Raw genomic sequence first — 19,898 nt, 5'->3', positions numbered from 1 at the left:
AATTATATTGTTATATTTTGTTGTATACTTCTTATTTATAATACTTTAAATTTATAATATTACGTAACTTAGGTTTATGTTTTTTTAATATTGTAGATATTATAGTCATGAATGATTTACTCATGAAAGGAGAAAGAATGTTTTAAGACGTATTTTGATTATGTAAATGTAAAGAGACAAGTAAATATAGAGTTTGCAAAATTTTGAAGGAGACAAGATTTTGTGAATGTTGACTCTTTAAGGAGGTAAAATGGATGTAAAATCATGGTGGATTGTTCATGGAACTCATGCACCAATACTTTAAAAAATAGTTCTTAAAATAGTTCTTATTGTTAAAGGAAATAGAGCACCTATTCTTTTATACATTCTTTGAAAAGAAATAAGATGACCCCTAAAAGAGTGAAAGATTTAGTATTTGTTCATATTAATCTTCATTTTCTCTTAAGAAACTCCTCAAAAATACAAAGAAAAATAAATAAATTATGGAATATTGTAAGAAATGACTTTTTATTGGATGCGAATGAAATTTTTGAGATTGCTAACTTAATTTTGATGAATCAGAATTAAAAGTCATATTTTTCAATGAAGATGAACAAATATGAGAGTCAAACATTATAATTTACATAAGTTGTTCTTTTATTATAATATATATATATATATATATATATATATATATATATATATTTTCATGTTTTATATTTTTTTTAAGGCTTAATACTATTTTTGCTATTTTTGTTGACTTTGTTCAATGTGTGACTCATTTTTTTTAGTGTTCAATGTGGTTTCAATTTTCATAATTTATGTTCAATTTGGTCTTTTTTCATGACACTGTCTAAATCGTTAACTAAAGACTATATGTAAGCAATTACTGAATAATGTGTTCCATTTTTTTCCTGATATGGCCCGCCATGTCATCTCATCTTCTTCCCAATACATCCACAAACCTTAGGCAGCCACTACAGTCTCCTCCACATCGTCGCGCCACCGCAAATCAAAGTATTTCTTCAATCATTTCTTTAAGACACAACGACCATGACACAACCGTTAATCGCACCACCATCGCCACCATCTTTGTTCACATGAAACCTGTAGAAAAAGTGGACCTAGAACGCACCACCATTATCACCATCTTTGTTCGCACAAAACCTGTAGTAAAACCAAACCTAGATCGCATCACCATCGTCACGATCTTCATTCACACGAAACTTGCAAATAAACCAGACCCAAATCGTGCCACCATTGTCATCATTTTCGTTCATGCAAAACCTACAGAAAAACCATACCTAAATCATGTCTTCTCCACACACATAACCACCTACAAATCCCAACAAATAAAACTAAAACGATGAAAACAGGAATACACGTGGGCTTAATTCCCCTGAAACCCTACGACCATTCTACCAAGTGGCAGCTAAGTACCCGTATCAGCAGCTATGAAGTGCAAGTGAAACCCTAATCCTCTAAGTACCTGTGGCAATTATGAAAGCCACATTGCAACCCTAATTTCTCATGCCAGATGGCAAAACACGGATATGGAAGTATTGGGACTTAAGTGGTAGGTAGAGGGTGGCGATGGACGCCATCCACAAATCAAAGTGGAGGACCAATTGCCAAGTCCACAAAATGTCATGACTTTTGTAGAAACTGGTTGCGTTACAACGGTGATAAATTCTTCATGGCATTGAAAAAGGATGGAATGACATGGCAGACCACGTCAAAAAAATGAAACACGCATTTAGTCATTGTTCACGTGTACGCACTGTAATTAACAATTTAAACGATGTTATGAAAAAGAACCAAATTGAACATAAATTACGAAAATTAAAATCACATTAAACACTTGAAAATAATGAGTCTCGTATTGAACAAAGTCGATAAAAATAGAAATCAAAAGTGATATTAAACTTTTTTTCAATTTATACGTATCTTTGTAGAGCTTTCAAAACGGGTAACCCGGTTCGATCCGGCCCGACCCACCATGGGTTGGTCACTTGGTGAATCAACCCAACCCGACTTATTAGCAAGCTGAAAAAATTCGAACCCGGCTCAACCCACCATGGATTGGAGGGTGTGATTTGTTTGATGGAGAATGGGTTTGGGATGAGAACTACCCTTGGTATCGTTCAAAAGATTAGAGCTTTCTGGACGAAGGTTTTCGACATTTGGAGAATGAAAGACGTGATTTTTATTACATAAAGTAGAGGTGGTAGCTCAAAGGTTGCAACTTGTCAAGGTAGATTTTAATGTTTGTTTTCCAATAGTTTAAGTCTCTTACTTCTCAAGTTCATTATTTTTCTCATGTCTTTCTTGATTAATGATCGTTGGATGAAAATGGTAATGTGAAATGCTAGTTTAAGAATTTCGTTAAGGAACAAAATCATATTGTATCTCTATCTTTTTCTCTATTTCAAATTCCACATTATTTTCCCTTTTTAACAATTTTTTTGCTGAAAGAGAAGGAGAAAAGGGTGGGATGGGTGTGAGGGTGGGTGATGGAAACGAGAAAGAGAAGGAGAAGAGGGGAACGAGTGTGCTGTGCTGCTAGAAAATGAGAATAAAGAAATAGGGTTTTTAATTAAAAATATAAAAAGTTAAAGATATAAGTAAAAAAAAAAAATAATTTAAGGATATTTGTGGAAAATAAATAAATTGGGCAGGTCCATGAAGAAGGTTGTGGTGGTGGAGGGAGCAGCACCCAAAAATTACATTTTTTCAAATCCAACCCGATTCAAACTCATAATGAACCCAGTTAGTCCACATATTACAACCCATTTTCATAGCACTAATCTCGTATTTGTATTGTGTTTGTGTTCATATACATTTGTGAATCACATGTTTTAACCCAAATGACTAACTTTTGGGTGTTACTGCCTCCACCCCATCAATGCTCCTTGTACCTCCTCAAACTTCCTCAAAAAAATTTTAATTAAAAAAATACCCATCTCATTTTCACTCTCTGGTGCCGCCCCCACCCCCATCCTACTTTTTCCAAATCCGTTTGACATACTTCCTAACATACACTCTTCTCTACACCTCCCCAATTATTTTATATTTCAAAAATACCCAATAATTTTTAGTTTTACCATTTAACTTTTAATTTTATTTTTTCTAAACCCTAATTCACTTTTAACTTTCCCTTTTTACTCTTCCATCAGTCACACCCCACTTCTCCACCCCACAGCACACATCAAAATTATCTCTTTCACTCCTCCACCCTCACAAAATTCTCTCTTTCACTACTCCACCCCACTCTGATCAACGTTCTCTCTTTCCCTTCCTTCTTCTCATTGTCTTCTTCTGTTGGAATTCATTTTCCATTTTCGGTTCTTCTATCCAGTGAGAGGAGTGCCTTGTTCGTTTGCAGAGGGGTGTATCTTTCGTTCGTGGATGTTTTGTGGCTGGATACCAAGTTGTATTTCGTTGTTGTTGTTTAGGTGTTGTGAACATACAGTTAGATTTTGTATGTTGTTGGATTTTGTTTAAGTTTGGTTTCCTGTATTGAAGAGGGTGTTGGATTTTGCTTAAGTTTGGTTTCCAGTATTGTATATTGTTGTTGCTATGCTGTGAACATATTGTTCATTCATTCATTCTATATCACTTCTATGTTGAACGAATGTCAATATGTGTTACCGCCTTAGACGAATGTCAACATCCGTGATATAACATTCGTTGGTTAACTAAGTGGTTGGTTGTCGGATTAAAAAAAACTGAAATTAAATATAATTGAAGGGCATAAAAGGAATGTGGAGATGAAGGGAGTGGTCAGCAACACCCCTAACTTTTCTTGTTTTATTTTTATCTAGAGTTGTAGATTTACTATTTTAGTGATTTTGGTGGCATTAGAAAGTTAAGATATGACACTTTAATTTGATATGCTACATGACATTATTTGAATTTTAGAAGAAATTTAATTTTGGATTTGGCATATAAAATTTGCCTCAAAAGAACTTTGTATTATCATACTCGGTTTTGGGCTTAATACTTGTTAATCAAGATCCAAACATCATTTTAATTAGAGTTGTCAAAATGGGTGAAAATCCGCAGGTCAATCTGCCCTACCACGGGTTCGGGCTAGGTTGGGTTTGAAAAAATTGTAATTTTTTTATGCGGGTCAGATTTCAACTCAGCTCATTTAAACCCGGCTCATGCGGGTTGAACCCGTGGTGGGCTGGGTTGGTCCATCAACCCACCTACCTAATTTTATTTTATTAAAATTTAATTTTAACTATAAAAAGATATTTATTATTTTTTTTTGCTTGAAAAAAGTATTTAAGTTTCCTATTTTCAAAATTAATTAAACAACTCATGTTGAGAGTGAAATTTAGGAGTAAAATTTGTTTAGATTTGAATTATATAAAGTTTATAATTTTTTTATTTTAAAAATTGTAATTAAATGAACCAATAAGCCAACTTGTTTACCCACCAACCCGTGATGGATCGGGCCGGGTTTGAATTTTTCTGGCTCGCTAATAAATGAGTCAGGTTGAATTGGCTCACTAAGTGACCAATCCGTGGTGAACCGGGTTGGGTCAAACCGGATTACTCTTTTTGACAACTCTAATTTTAATATGATTGATTATATATAAGTTTTAAAAAGAGGATCATGATTTTATTCGCATACTTGTATATACCTCTTTAAGCAAGACCTACCTCTTTGTCTCATTATTGTTTCCATAATTGCATTTTCTTTCTTTCTTTTGTACAATATTAAATTTTATAACCCATTCCCCATTTAATTTGATGTGCTACATGATATCATTTCAATGGCAGAATCATAAGAAATTTAAGTTAAGGATACAAAATTTAAGTTAACTCCAACCAACATTTTAATCCAATTAATTAGCTTTAAGTTTTAAGAGTTGGTTGGCATACCTATATATCCTTCTCTTTATGATTATTTTGTTAGATTTGTTTTCTTTTTTTTCTTCTTTTCTCTCTTTTATTTTTTTTTTCTAGTAATTTTATATTTCATAATCCAAGGGAGAGATTCAAAATTAAATATTGATCTCTAGTGTAATTCACAATGACTCTTGAGGTTTTGATGTATTAGTAATTTTAATTTTTTTTCTTTTCATTACATTTATCTTCCCTAATTTCTTGAAACCTATGTTTTAATATAAAAAAAAATATTTTTTCTCAATTAAATTTGTATTTTATTCTTAACAAAGTTCACAATTTGGTTTTTTTAATCTTTAATTAGATTCAAGGTTTGCTTAATTATAAGAATAAGGGACTAATATTCATATAAGTTGCTTGATCATTATATGTAATTTTTAAGCATTTTCATTCTTAATCTATTAACTAGAATTTGTGAAAAAAATTAAAATCTGTTATTTGTTAAGTAATGATTAAATAAATTATAAGTTATTTTTCGATGGCAGTGGTAGCGTTATGATTCTGATTTTCCAGTGGCAATACCATCATAGAACCAGTATTAAATAGAATTTCATTTTTTTTTCAGTAAAAACAGGTCAAATGTCAAAGTAAAAAAGAAACGGATAGTACCCATTGACGGGATGGGTCAAACTTTTTAGCCCGCTATCCATAAATTGGAGTGGATGGTATGATTCCATTCGATTTTGACGGCTAGAACTGATATGATTCGACCCGAATTTGACGGGTCAGAACTGGTGTGACCCGATTTTGACTCCTTTTAACACTTTTAGCATCTTAGTACCTTATATTAACTTAGGTTGACACTCCTATTATTATATAGTACTTTTCCTTATAGTACCTTTCATTAACTTAGGTTCTATATTGTTCACATAATTTCTCTTGGATTTTAAAATGTTAAGAAAATCATAATTTTACTCTTAGAAAGCTTGATTACAATGAGTGTATATTATTCAAATAATGTTTGAATGATTCAATTACTTATTTATTTGTTTCTCCTATTATATAAATATATTTTTATTTTGCTTATTATATTTCTAATATTGTATGATGAAATAGATAAATATTTTGATTATAAAATTATAAATAAACAATTGAATTAATTTTTTGAATTGTATTGTAATAATATATAAAATAAGTTGAGAAAATAAATATATTTTAAATGAGTAAACTTACTTAATTCTCAATTGCGACTTATAATTACTTATAAAAAATAAATTTTAACATAATAAGTCAAATTAACTCAATTTATAATTCTATATATTAAAAACAAAATCGTCTATACAACCATATGTTCTCATGTTTTGAAGTTTAATCAAATAATATTAAAATGAGTTAACATCAGAAAATAGTCTAGGAAGAAAACACAAAACTTAGAGCTAAAATCCCAAAACACACAGAACCTAGAACCTGAACCCAAAACATAGAAAACATATAGAAAAACACTTATGTCTTAGGAATAGAAAAACATCTAGGTAAAAGTACTCAAACATATGACCAGACGATGTTTTATCTAAAAGCGTCCAAAAGAGATTGAGCTAAATGCTCAAAGCTTATAATACCTTAAGTAGGTATTCAACGTCTCTCGAAAACAATAATAGGTCGAGACAATGTCTTTGACAAAACCTTTTAAAAGACTAAATTATTAAAATACAAGAAAAGCCTAAAAATCGTAAATGTTATCTGACCAAAGACAAAATATAAAGAAACGTTTACTTGATCCAGACGATACCATGAACTTAACAAATACCTCATCTAACAATGAAATAAATATCATGCTAGGTATCCGTTGTGAAAAAGAGCTTAATCGAAATATATAACCTAATAGTAGAAAATAAAAAATACTTTGTTGTTCTGAACAAGCATTGAATGACATTAAATGCTCAACGTTCAAAAACAACAAAATTGATAAGAAAAGTCATATCTGTCGCATGCACAATTTACTTTAATTTTGCAGATAAGATATTCTACACACATCCACAATGCTACGTACAGACCAAATATCAAAATGTGGACATTAGAGAGAGAAAATATTCACAGAATGTTCCTCACTTAAAAGAAATTCTAAAAAGATCATACAAGCTACTTCAAACAAAGGACTGAAAAACACATGTCTACTCTAACAAAAGTTGACTTACACAACAACGACTCTGAAAAAAAGAAAGAGAAATTACAAGTATCGAGACTACCAATTACAAATCCAGTCTGACAGACATATATCCATGAAGTTTATAAATAGAAGATCTCTCAAGAAGAAAATCAAAAGGATAACTCAAGAGCATAAGAAAATCTTACAATGATATATCCATCCTGAAGAGAAAAAGAGAGAAAAGAGCTCAAAGAAAAGAATACATCTGAACCGAGGAAAAGAGAAGAGAAGAGAAAAAAAGAAGAAAGAGATACTCTCGAGCTTAAGCGTCATATATCTTACCATTGTAAGAGAGAAGAGAGAAACACCTGCGAGTGTTTAGACAACATTGTATTGTAATCAAATCCTCTCTATAAGAGATTTAGCCTAAACTACTTGTAAACAATCGTTGATTGCAATTCTGAAGAGAATTAAAATACTTACAACTGAACTCAGTTTGAGTTGAGGAATCTAGACGCGGTAGTCTAGTAAGAGTGGTTCAAATACTCAAAAGAGATCTCGACTAAGATTGCTGAATATCAAGAATGATGCGAATACTCAAAGGAAATTTCGAAAGGGTGATGAGTATCAGGAGTAATTCTAATACTGAGAGGAAATCTCGGGAGGTAGATGAGTACCAGAAGTGGTCCTAATACTCATTTATAATAATGTAAAGATTATAGTGAAACTTTTTACAAAGAAGACTGAATGTAATTCAGTTGGAACAAACCAGTATAAAATCATTTATGTTATTCTCTCTCCTCTTAACTAAATAATCCTCTTAAAAAACATGCAATTAAATTTTATTTTCAAAACACAAAAATTTTTAAACTAAACATAATTTTATTTTTAAAAAAGTTCTTACAAAATATTATAATAAAAATATTCTGAATAACACAGCAATCTTATAAATTCCAGGCTTTTAAAGAAAATTTCAAACGTTATTCTTTTAGTGTTTTTCTATATATATATATATATATATATATATTAATTTCTAAGATTTTTTTAGTAATGATTAAACTGTACCAGTTATTTTATCTATTCTCTTTTAGAAATGGTTAGAAAACAAAATTTGTCACGGGAAATTAATTTTCTTTTTTAGAAGATTATGTGATGTATGTGCTTCTTTGCTCATAGAACTGTGTTATACCTTTCATGGCTGTTCCATTGGGCCCCACCACGTGTCAACCTATTCTTTATGGAACCGAAAGCTAGACTCTTGGAGTAAATAAAATATAGTTTAATACTTACTATTTTCTTAACATTCACATTCAAATTAATATATAAATAGGAATTTCTTAATCTACCTTCCATATATTTACTTCTCTCTCTTTCTTTCTTTCTTTATATATATATATATATATATATATATATATATATATATATATAATCACTATATCTGAATTTAAATTCAATAATATTACTTAAGTTAGCAAAAGGCATTTATTTACATTTATTTAATTTTTTTTAAAACAAACTAAAACCTTTAATTTCTAAAAAAGTTACAGCCTGTACAAAAAATAATTAAATCAATTAGAGAACACTTTAAAAGTCTAACAACGTATATAGTATTCTATTTGAACTCTATCATGTGAAAGTTACGGAAATACTTACATAATAAGAACACGAAAAATATATTTAAATGCAACTGCTTCATCAACCGTTGTAGAATAAATTATATGTTTGTTTGAGTTAAAAAAATAGCTATGATTATAAACCAAGTGATTCTATACAAGTAAATTAATATTTGTTTGTTAATGTGTTTCCTATCTTTTTTTCTACCACGTCTACTTTATTTTTTTACGAGAAATAACTCTAAATTGTTTCTTAAAAAATTACTTAAACATTATAACAATAAATTATTTTATTAAACAACCTTTTCTAAAAAAAAGCAAATAGATCTATAATATATCATTCCAATTTATTAATACCTTTGGTACCTCAACTTTATCCTATATCCAAATTTCATACTTAGATATATCTTTTGTTCCTTAGTACATAGAATGGCCCACAAAAATCAAATATTAAGTTCATTCTTAATTACTCCATATTATACTCAGTATCATATCTTCTACCGTATATATAATTAACTTGCATAATACACAATACAACAATAATCATGAATGGAATGAAGCACACGTATAACGTAATTAAAGATATTATATTATAATTTATTTTTATGTGTGATTAAGATGTTTCTATAAGATCTTAATTTTTTCTATCTTGTTGTCTAAGCTGTTTTTTCTTTTTCTTTTCATTATAATTTTTTTAAAATCTAATTTAAGGTAATATATTGGCAAACACTCTAATACTCGAAATCAAGTAATGATATGAAATTATATTTTTACCTCGTGATTTACTTTGTGTACCATAAACTTGGTTACAAGATATTAGAAATACATGCATCTTTATTGTCTGTTTTGAGCTAAGTCTTCACGGATTTGCTTTTGATACCATTCCAAAATGTTTTCTATCAATGAAGGTATCTTATGTGTATATAAACTTATGTCTATTTCTATTTAACTTATGTGAAACTTTTTTTTATACCCGACATATCATTCATAAGAGTTTTCAAGCTTTGCAATTATCATAATTGTACTTAAAAAATGCAAAATATGTCATGATGCATGATTCACTCATTATATGGAAGACCCTATCTCTCATAACCTAGGCCATTAATCTATTTTTAATAGCATATACCACAACATCTAATCATTCACACTTCACATACATAAAACATTTTATATTATAACATTTGAAGTTATACTCAAGATACGCAATGCATAAATATAATCAATATATACAAAAGTAAATAAACAATCACAAGAAAGAAATGTAAGTTTTTAGAAAGGTCCATGCTTAATAATAATAAAAAAAAATTGATACTTAACACTCAAGAAAGATACGAAAATTTCTCCTTGTTTACACATACATATAGATCTCAATAATATTTGGTTGAGAAAGCATAGCAAAGAATATGAAAAAAAAAAATTAAACTAATGAGATCTATTATATATTTTTTCGTATATATTTTTTTTATCTTTTTATTTCTCTCCTTAGTTTATGTGACTTTTAAAATACTTTATCTCAATTTATTATACATTCATACTCTACCTATCAATTAAAAATTCAATTCTATTTATTATACGTTTAGTTATTGTAAAAAATGTGATGATTTAGTGAATAACTTGTATAAATCATTTAGTAGTATAATATAGTATGATAGGGACAAACCTATATTAAACCTGTTTGAGTGCATTACAACAAATGTAATGGATAATGTGCCAAATTATGGGAAAAAATAACTCCTAGATATGAGAGCAATATCATGCCAATACCAAGAAAAAAGATTGAATAATAAAATATAGAGAAGAGTGAAAATTGGATTGCTACCATAGCTGGACCAGACAAATTTTAAGTAACTCATGCAATGTTATTTGAACATTTATTGTGGATCTAAGTGTTAGATCATGTTTCTGTCAAAAATATTAGGAATTCCTTCACATGTTATTGCTACCACAACATGTAACATTTTAATTGACTTTTTTATGAATTAAATGTTTGATGATTTTTTTTTGCTAGAATTTGATACGTGAAATGAATGACACTTTCAAATGAGCTTTGAATTCAATTAATTTAAATAATTATCGTTTTTAATATTCTTTTTAGATATTTTCCTATATATTATTTTTAAAATGCAATTTAATCATTGTACATTGCACTAAAATGCAATTCAATACCAATGTTGAAGTTACGAAGATTTACTTTTGTTTTAGTCACATTTCATGGTGGTTATGTTAAGTCAATAAGTTTGCATCAGTGTCTACAAACATTCCCTTTGTTGCATCTCACGAGTGACAATACACAATCCAATCTATTCCACTGAAAGAAAAAGAAAACCACGTATTCTAATCAATAAATAAATTAAAAAGATACTCATACTTAAATAATATTTTTTCGACAACTTTTAAATATCATTTTGGTGTGATTATGTGATTGATTTAAAATTATTTTACAATCAATAATAATAATTATAAATACTATCATGGACCAATCACAGAATGATACGTAGATGATATTCAAATATTGTCAAAAAATTATTTCACAATCAACATTTGAATATCATCTACGTGATTGATCCAAAATTATTTCACAATCAATAATAATAATTATAAATACTACCATAGACCAATCACAAAATGACACGTAGATAATATTCAAATATTGTCAAAAAAATATTATTTAATTATTATTATCTTAAAGATAATGTTCAAATATTGTCAAAAATAATTATCTAAGTATTATTAATTTTAAAAAAAACATCATTAACTTAACATAAGAAATTAGAAAAGGTAGGATAACAAGGAAAAAGAATTCCAAGAAGACTAAAAAAGGACCAAATAAATGTTGTTTGAGCTTTAGTTTTCCCCCAATTGAAATGTTTTTTCCCCCATTCTCTAGCCACTTATTTGTCAAAACAACACAGACCCACCATGCACAAATTAAAACAATAGATAAAGCAGAAAAAGACAGCCTTTCAAAGCCAATTATAAAATAAGGTCAAACTTCAAAGTTTATCTATAGTGAAAGCTTGAATTTCCACTTTCTTATTTTCATTACTTTTACCACATTCACACCAATTATTATCACTATCAGTATAAATAAATATATAACATAGTGAGATTTTGTTCTAAAGAAAGAGTTGAGAGTATATTAAGAAAAAGAACAATTTCACTAACATGTAATAAAAAAGTTAGAGTTTTTTTGACTTGTTCTTGTGAGGCAGTTCCCATATGAAATGCATAGAAACAGATATAAGTTTTTTGTGGGATCAATAAGGACAGGCTGGAAGGATCCAAACCCAACCCCACTCACCATTATTGTCAGACAAGAAACAATACACTCTCTGATAAAGTGTATTTCTACACAGAACTGTTTACCAAAGCTACCACTAACATATATACACAATAAAATAACAAAAAATTAAAAAAAAAAGCCTTACAAAAAGCAGAAAAAGGAGGCTTGGTTTTCTTTTCCTTCAGGCTTCTGCTAAGCAAGCATCTTCTTTCTCTCACTTTTTCTCCCTAGTGTTCTTCCTTTCCTTGCTTTTTCTTCTTCTTTTTTTCACAAAATTCTCTCCATTATTCAATCTCAATAACCTTCACTTCTCTATCAGATTTCCACTTCTCATCCCTCCAAAACCCTATCCTCTTCCCCTTCTTTTCATTCCAGAAATTTCCCTCCTTCATATTTTCTGGGTTTCATTCATCAACCCCACAAAAAAACTCACTTCCTTCTATCTTTCTCTCTCTATATATCTATAGTACATAACTCATTTTCTTTTAACCTTTGAATTTTCTCAATTATATATATCTGAGCTTCAAAAGCCTCTGAATTTGACACTACCCTGATCTCAAGTTTTGAACTTTGCTGAATCTTTGCTTCTACTTCTTTTGTTTTCTTGAAGAAATTCTGCACACAGCCACTTTTCTCTCTCTTACAGTACATAACATACTTTTTTTTTTAAACTGCGTAATATCTGAGCTTCAAAATGCTCTGAATTGGGGACTTCCCCGATCTCGAATTTCGTTCTAGTGAAATATTTTGTTTTTTCTCCTTGCTATCGTTGTTCGTTGAAGTAATTTGATGGGAATCTGCCATGGAAAACCCATCGAGACCCAGCAGAGTGAGAGAGAAAACCCAGAATTCCCGAGCGAAGTTCCGTCATCAACAAACCCCAAACCCTCGAAATTCCCATTCTACAGCCCGAGCCCTTTGCAGAGTTGGTTTAAAAACTCGCCGGCGAACTCAAACCCTAGCAGCGTGAGTTCCACACCGTTGAGGATCTTCAAGCGCCCCTTCCCACCTCCATCGCCGGCCAAGCACATTCGCGCTCTCCTCGCTCGGCGCCACGGCTCCGTGAAGCCGAACGAAGCCTCCATACCTGAAGGCAGCGAGTGTGAGATTGGGCTGGATAAGAGCTTCGGCTTCGCCAAACAGTTCTCGGCCCATTACGAGCTCGGCGAAGAAGTGGGCCGCGGCCATTTCGGCTACACCTGCTCCGCCAAGCCCAAGAAGGGCCCCCTCAAAGGCATCGACGTTGCCGTCAAAGTCATTCCAAAATCCAAGGTCTCATCTCCTACTGATAATATTCTTTTTTTATATATATAATTTTAAAGAAAATTCTGCAAATGAAATTTGCAAATATTATTTCTCATGACAGTGTAATAGCTTTTTCTTTTTCTTTTTAATTTATTTCTCAAAATTTTCTAATTAATTGTTTGAAAAGAAAGTGGAAAACTTCTAGAATTCGACTCCGGATACCAAATTCTGAAAAAGTTTCCGGCGGAAGACGACATTTTTGAAAATTTTGTTAATTAAATTCTGTGATTGAATTCAATCGAAACAGATTGTCTTTTCTTTTCTTTTTTTTTATGATTTTTCACTCGTTTCATTTATGTTAGTTATTTAATTTTGCTATATCATAGAGATTGGTTAATTTAGTTGATAATAAATTTGTTGATAGTTTATATTTTATTATTTAATTAATATTTTTCACTTTTGTTAACGTCTTCCCTCCAAAATACCTGCTTATAGCATCCTGAGACTTTATAATAAAATTTATTGGAGAAAACTCATGTAAGTGTGTTCATGGGGTTGGGTCGGGTTAGTCCATGACCCAATTCGACCCGACCCAATTAAATTAAGTTGGGTTTTATTTAATCCACTCTTGTATGAGTTAAGTTGAGTCATTTACCCTTAAACTTATATAAACAATGAACCTGTTTTCCTCTAATTATATTTGGAGTTTCACCTTAATGTATATTTTATTAAATGTATTGCATATTAAGATGAAATTGTGAATAGATGGGAGGAACACATAAAATACCTAAATTACTATGTATATGTTTTGGCCAAAAACTTATTACTAGATTAAATAAGGTGAGATTATTTAGATATATACAGTACATTCATAGGTAAATGACCCTTGATAACAAAATCAAACGAAGAATTACTAGAGAAAATATTGGCTGAAATTGGAAAAATTAGCTTAAAGTTAAGTAGAAAGAGTTGAATGATGACAAACTAGCCGAAAGTTGAATAGATAAACTAAAGTGTTTCATAACATTAGTTGTTTAACAAAATTTTTATAAATTAATTTCAAGTAATATTTGTTTAAAAAATTATTCTTCACTATAACTTGAAATAATTACCATTTCTCAGGAAAAAATAAATATATTAAAGAACGTAGAATTGAAAAAAAAAAAAAAGATAGTATTCCATAAAAATAACCATATAAGTGGACATTGTTTTTTTTTTTAAGAAGTAAGATGTTAAAATATAAGTTCATCTGTTGGAAGTCTTACATCCACTAGAGATAAGGTCAAGTTATAATATATAAGTGAGTGTAAACTTCGTATTACAAGTCAGTTTCGTAAGGTTGAGTTAGATTTAAAATTCACTTAATAACATGGTATCAAAGCCAATCTGTACAAGAGAGCTTCTGCAAATTAGCTTTCATGTAATTTTTTCTTTCTACTTTTCTCTCTTACAAGCCCTTAGAGAGAAACTTGTCCAAACCTGAATACACTTGTTTGTAAATATTAAAGATTGTGGGGAAGCTGCTTCCTTGTCTCTGAGTGTGGTTTAATACCTTGATTGTGTTAGTTACATGCACCACAGAAAAAGAGTGTGCTCTTTTGTTTATTATGCAAGTGGGTGTGATTGGCAGATGACTACAGCAATTGCCATAGAGGATGTAAGGAGAGAAGTGAAGATATTGCGGGCTCTAACTGGACATAAGAATCTGGTGCAATTCTATGAAGCCTATGAAGATGATGAAAATGTTTTTATAGTTATGGAGTAAGTTGATACTGTACTAGTACCATTTNTCTAACAATGTTGTGAATCCCGTTTACAAANTTGAATCTTTATTTTTTTNCCTTTCAACGTTNAAATTATTAAGCAAGAAGCTTTAAGTTGTTGGTTTGGGTTAAGACATTAAGAGCTTACTTTCTTATGTGTTTTGTGCTACTCAGGTTATGCAAAGGAGGGGAATTGCTAGATAGGATTCTTTCCAGGTAATGATGTTTGTCAATTTTCCTTTTTCTGTGCCACAAAAGTGGGAAAAAAATACAAAGAGACATGCTGATTTAATTAGTTTACCTTTGCATAGCATACATTAACATTCTAACCATTTACAAATTCAATTGTCGAATGTAGGGGTGGAAAGTACCCAGAAAACGATGCCAGAGTAGTTATGATCCAAATATTAAGTGTTGTAGCATTTTGTCATCTGCAGGGTGTTGTTCACCGTGATCTCAAGCCAGAGGTGAGCAAGTTATGAAGTTTCTTAACTTTAACTTCTATGTAAGCTGAGAAACTTAGGCATCTAGTTATTCTTGTTTTTTGGGATTAATTGCATTATAGATTTATATTTTAGATGACCCGAATGTTAGTTTCGTCTCAGTTTGGGTATCCTATTAGCATATGTCTCAACAATTAGTATAATGTTTTCAAACGTAACTTTCCACTTTAGCAGAAGCAAGTGTTTTTGTGCCACTTCCAGTTCAGGAAATAATAGTTATGGAGTGAATATGAATGGATAACATATACGGGAGTTAATTTCCTTTTCATTCTTTATAGTTTAATAACAATTTTGAACGACAACTGTTTGTGTTAATGTTAATTATGAAACAAATAACATGCAGATGAATATTTCTTTACATGGGTGTGTATATTCCTTCACTTTAGATTGTTCTGCTGGTTTTCTAACCTCGAATATTGGTTTTATGCTTCAGAATTTTCTTTTCACTTCTAAGGATGAAAGTTCCACGTTGAAGGCCATTGATTTTGGATTGTCTGACTATGTGAAGCCAGGTCGGGCATATTCTCTGCTTTCATGTCTGTTGTTTTATTGACAGAGAATATAACAACTAGTGGTAACAATCTAAACTTATTTTCAGATGAGAGATTGAATGATATTGTTGGAAGTGCTTATTATGTAGCTCCAGAAGTTTTGCATAGATCTTATGGGACAGAAGCAGATATGTGGAGCATTGGTGTTATTGCTTATATTCTTTTATGTGGGAGCCGTCCCTTTTGGGCTCGGACTGAATCTGGTATATTTCGGGCTGTACTTAAGGCAGATCCAAGTTTTGATGAGGCTCCTTGGCCTTCTTTATCTGCCGATGCTAAAGATTTTGTAAAGAGGTTGTTGAACAAGGATTATCGTAAGAGGTTGACTGCAGCTCAGGCACTAAGTATGTCTTTCCATTTCCCATGGTTGTGCATGTATGGTATTAGTATTCTTACTTTTTGATCTCATTGATTCTCATGCTTATAGCCTTGTTTTATGCACAGGTCATCCATGGCTGGTGAATCATCATGATGATATGAGGATACCTTTGGATATGATAATCCACAAGCTTGTTAAAGCTTACATTTGCTCATCTTCTTTACGTAAATCTGCTTTACGGGTATGTGGTACTGATATTATTTGGTTATGGTTTTAGGTTTTTTAGTTATACAGGTTTTTTTAGGTACTATCTAATCATGCATTATCACATGTTAAATTAGTTTATGACAACTACTTGAAAAGTCAACAAGTTTCAATAAATGATTTGATGCTACTGTCACTGAAAACTACTCTCTTTTCCCTTGTCCTTTCTCAATATTGAGACTTAGTGTCTCTTATTGATCTAGGTAGGAACATTCACAAAAGCTATCCAAACAAGTTAATTTTTTTTTCCAATATAATAGTAGTGCTGAAGCATCACAGTGTTAATTGCCATCCCAACTATCTTGACACTATAATTAACAACAATCATCTGTAGCGCCCAAATCTATAAAATATAGGAGAGAAATAAAGGTGGGTGGACTAGACAAAAATCCACTGGGAAAATCTGTAACAAGGGAATTGAAATCTATCTCTGAAAAATATCAGAATTAACAAAAGGAGGTTGTCCCATCTTTTATAGCATTGTGAACAAATACCAAAATTGCCTAATTTTATCTGCTCGTGAATCCTCATGTTTTTTGTCTTCTCCATGCCATTACGCCATCTATTGTGCAATCTCCTAGGAACAATATTGAATCTTTAAAAGCTTGGATAACTAATTGAGAATCACATGCCATTATCAAACGAATGAAATTCCTACTTTTCCATATCCATGCTATTACACTAAAAATGGCTGCTGCAGTACTGTTCTAGCATGTATTCTCCAACTTCCATTGACAACAATCAAGCCATATATCAAGATGAGGCGGGTATGTAGATCATATGATGACATTCAAATTGGTTAGAGTACAACGTTTAAGAGATATTATTTACCATTAGATACCTCTTGACCACTTCCTCTAGTTTCCTTGGTCCCCTCTTTTCTTTTTCACATAACTAAAATCTGTGCAATCTACTCTTCTCGCTAGTGTCTCCTGTTGCCTTCATTCTACGTGTCTAAACCAACTTAACCAATTTTCTTCAATTGGTATGACACCAATCTCTCCTAAAATAATTCCCTAAAAACCATCTAATGTTTATCTTTTCTACTTCTACAGTCCTACCTTTCCATTTTTTTTATCCCTTTAAAGCCCAGCATTCGCTACCCTAGAGTATGGCTGAATATATAACAATGTAAAACTTTTGAATTTGATAACTGTTTCTCTATTTTAGCCATTCTATTTATATCGACTTTCTAGTTTATTTCCCCCTTATATTTTTCTGTGGAATCTAGATAGCTATATTTATATCAATATTCTAGTTATATTCTAGTTAGATTTCCCCCTTATTAAGTTAATTAAATGACTGGCTGAGGAATCATAGAAATCTCTGCACTGATCAATTAATGATAAGTTAATTAAATGACTGGCTGAGGAATAATAGAAATCTCTGCACTGATCAATTAATGGTAAGTTAATTAAATGACTGGCTGAGGAATCATAGAAATCTCTGTACTGATCAATTAATGATAAGTTAATTAAATGACCGGTTGAAAGAGTTTTTGAGAACTTGCCTGTCATCATTTGCATGTTTAATAAACTATTTTATCTTTCTTGAAGTAACAGTTTGCAATTTCTCTTAGAAACGTGATATTTATTGTTTAAAATTGTCAATTTGTCAGGCTCTTGCAAAGACATTAACAGTAGCTCAGCTAGCTTATCTCAGAGATCAATTTACTCTGTTAGGGCCAAACAAGAGTGGATTAATTTCTATGCAGAACTTTAAGACGGTCAGCACATATCTGAAGTTAAAATCTATTGTTCCTTTTCCAAATTTCTTTGAGGCATTAACGGTTATTTTGGCAGGCTGTTTTGAGGAGCTCCACAGATGCTTCAAAGGATTCAAGGGTCTTAGATTACGTGAATATGGTATATTTGAGGGATTCTCAGTCATTCCTCATTGACTGTTTTAACAAATCAGCTTCACTGAAAAGTTAATTTGTTATCCTTGTTGCAGGTTAGTTCTATCCAATATAGGAAACTAGATTTTGAGGAATTTTGTGCTGCCGCTATAAGTATGCACCAACTAGAGGGAATGGAGAGCTGGGAGCAGCATGCAAGGCGAGCCTATGAGCTTTTTGAAAAGGAAGGAAATAGACCAATTATGATTGAGGAACTTGCTTCGGTAATTTCACATCCCATTGTCTCTAATACCAATATTTTTTCAAATAATTAAATGTGGTGCAATGCCTAAGGTGCTAGCGTTTTTCTTACTGTCTTTCAATTTGGGACCCTGATTAACTTATTCCCTGGAACTTAGTATCTGCATGTGTTTAATTGTCTTCTTCATTCATCAACATGACAGATACCTCAAATGAGATTCTTGATCAGTTTCATTTGATATAATCCTTCATCTCATGTATATTAAACTCTTCATGTTTGACATATTTCAGGAACTTGGGCTTAGTCCATCAGTACCTGTTCATGTAGTACTTCAAGATTGGATAAGGCACTCAGATGGGAAGCTTAGTTTCTTGGGGTTTGTCAGGCTTCTGCATGGGGTTTCTTCCCGTGCATTTCAGAAGGCTTGAACGAATAGTGCTATTATTTTTTCTTGCTCGTTACCTTTAAATATTTTGATAGGATAATGCTTTAGCTACCCTCCATCAGCAGACCTCAATGATGGCTTCTGCAAGTTGAAGGCAGTGGCTGATAGGAATTTGTTGCTGATGAAGCTGTATGCAACACCTTCATGTATCAATCCCACTTTTCCAAAATTTACCAACACAACCTTCTCCCCACCTTGTTCTCACTCACTTTAGGTTGGTGGTTCTGAAGTTAGAGGCTTGTACAGATGAAAACTAGACCACAAATTGTACCTAGAACCATCAGAACCTCTGAAAAATGATGATTCTCTTCGCATGTTACCCATTGCACCTATCAATAAACCTTATCACGTGAACTCCTTGATAGTTGACAGTTTTTTAGCTTTTTTGTTGTTGTATTTATATGTTATTATTCAAGGCCACAAGTGATGGTACCTTTTATATACAATAGCTTTATGGAGTTTTCAATCTATAACTTATTCCAAACTATGCACACACAAAGTTCTTTTGCTCTGACATGGGTGGCTTTTGGTTAACCAGCTATGCACACTATCTTTGGATGATTCCAAGCTTCTAATGATATCAGTGTAAAGTTTTGCTCTCACTCAAGCTTCTGGATTTCAATTTTCAACATGTTGGTGATTGAGTCTTCATTTTATAGGATACCAATTTCAGTTTTCTAGCATTAAAATTTTAACCGGTTGATAGGTTTCTAATTAAGAAACAAAAAAAATCATACTAACAGAATCAGGTAGCTTGAGTTCATAGGCCATGTTTCCCACCTGTTGTAGCACTTGAAAAGATCCAAAATATCTGGCTGAGAGCTTAGGATG

The 19,898-nt window shown here is 31.4% G+C and overlaps 1 protein-coding gene across 1 annotated transcript; it reads left to right on the top strand.

Moving 5' to 3' along the window:
• Window positions 1-12,667: 12,667 nt before the first annotated feature.
• LOC106772198 (CDPK-related kinase 7) lies at window positions 12,668-19,050 on the top strand. The gene is made up of 11 exons (XM_014658430.2): window positions 12,668-13,150; window positions 14,754-14,884; window positions 15,061-15,102; window positions 15,245-15,353; window positions 15,823-15,901; window positions 15,988-16,284; window positions 16,385-16,500; window positions 18,142-18,249; window positions 18,326-18,388; window positions 18,477-18,644; window positions 18,913-19,050. Exons 1-11 carry the CDS (start codon window positions 12,668-12,670, stop codon window positions 19,048-19,050), a joined length of 1,734 nt encoding a protein of 577 aa, XP_014513916.1.
• Window positions 19,051-19,898: the final 848 nt, after the last annotated feature.

The sequence above is a fragment of the Vigna radiata genome, chromosome 8 (assembly GCF_000741045.1).
Source record: "Vigna radiata var. radiata cultivar VC1973A chromosome 8, Vradiata_ver6, whole genome shotgun sequence".
NCBI lineage: Eukaryota > Viridiplantae > Streptophyta > Magnoliopsida > Fabales > Fabaceae > Vigna > Vigna radiata.
The sequence above is the reverse complement of the archived record's forward strand: the minus strand, read 5'-3'. Positions and strand labels throughout refer to the sequence as shown.

Excerpts from the sequence above, each read along its gene's own strand:
- LOC106772198 (XM_014658430.2), top strand. The coding sequence starts at position 12,668 with ATGGGAATCTGCCATGGAAAACCCATCGAGACCCAGCAGAGTGAGAGA. Across the intron at positions 15,354-15,822 it reads ACCGTGATCTCAAGCCAGAG|AATTTTCTTTTCACTTCTAA; the intron begins GTGAGCAAGTTA and ends TTTATGCTTCAG. Across the intron at positions 18,645-18,912 it reads TGATTGAGGAACTTGCTTCG|GAACTTGGGCTTAGTCCATC; the intron begins GTAATTTCACAT and ends GACATATTTCAG.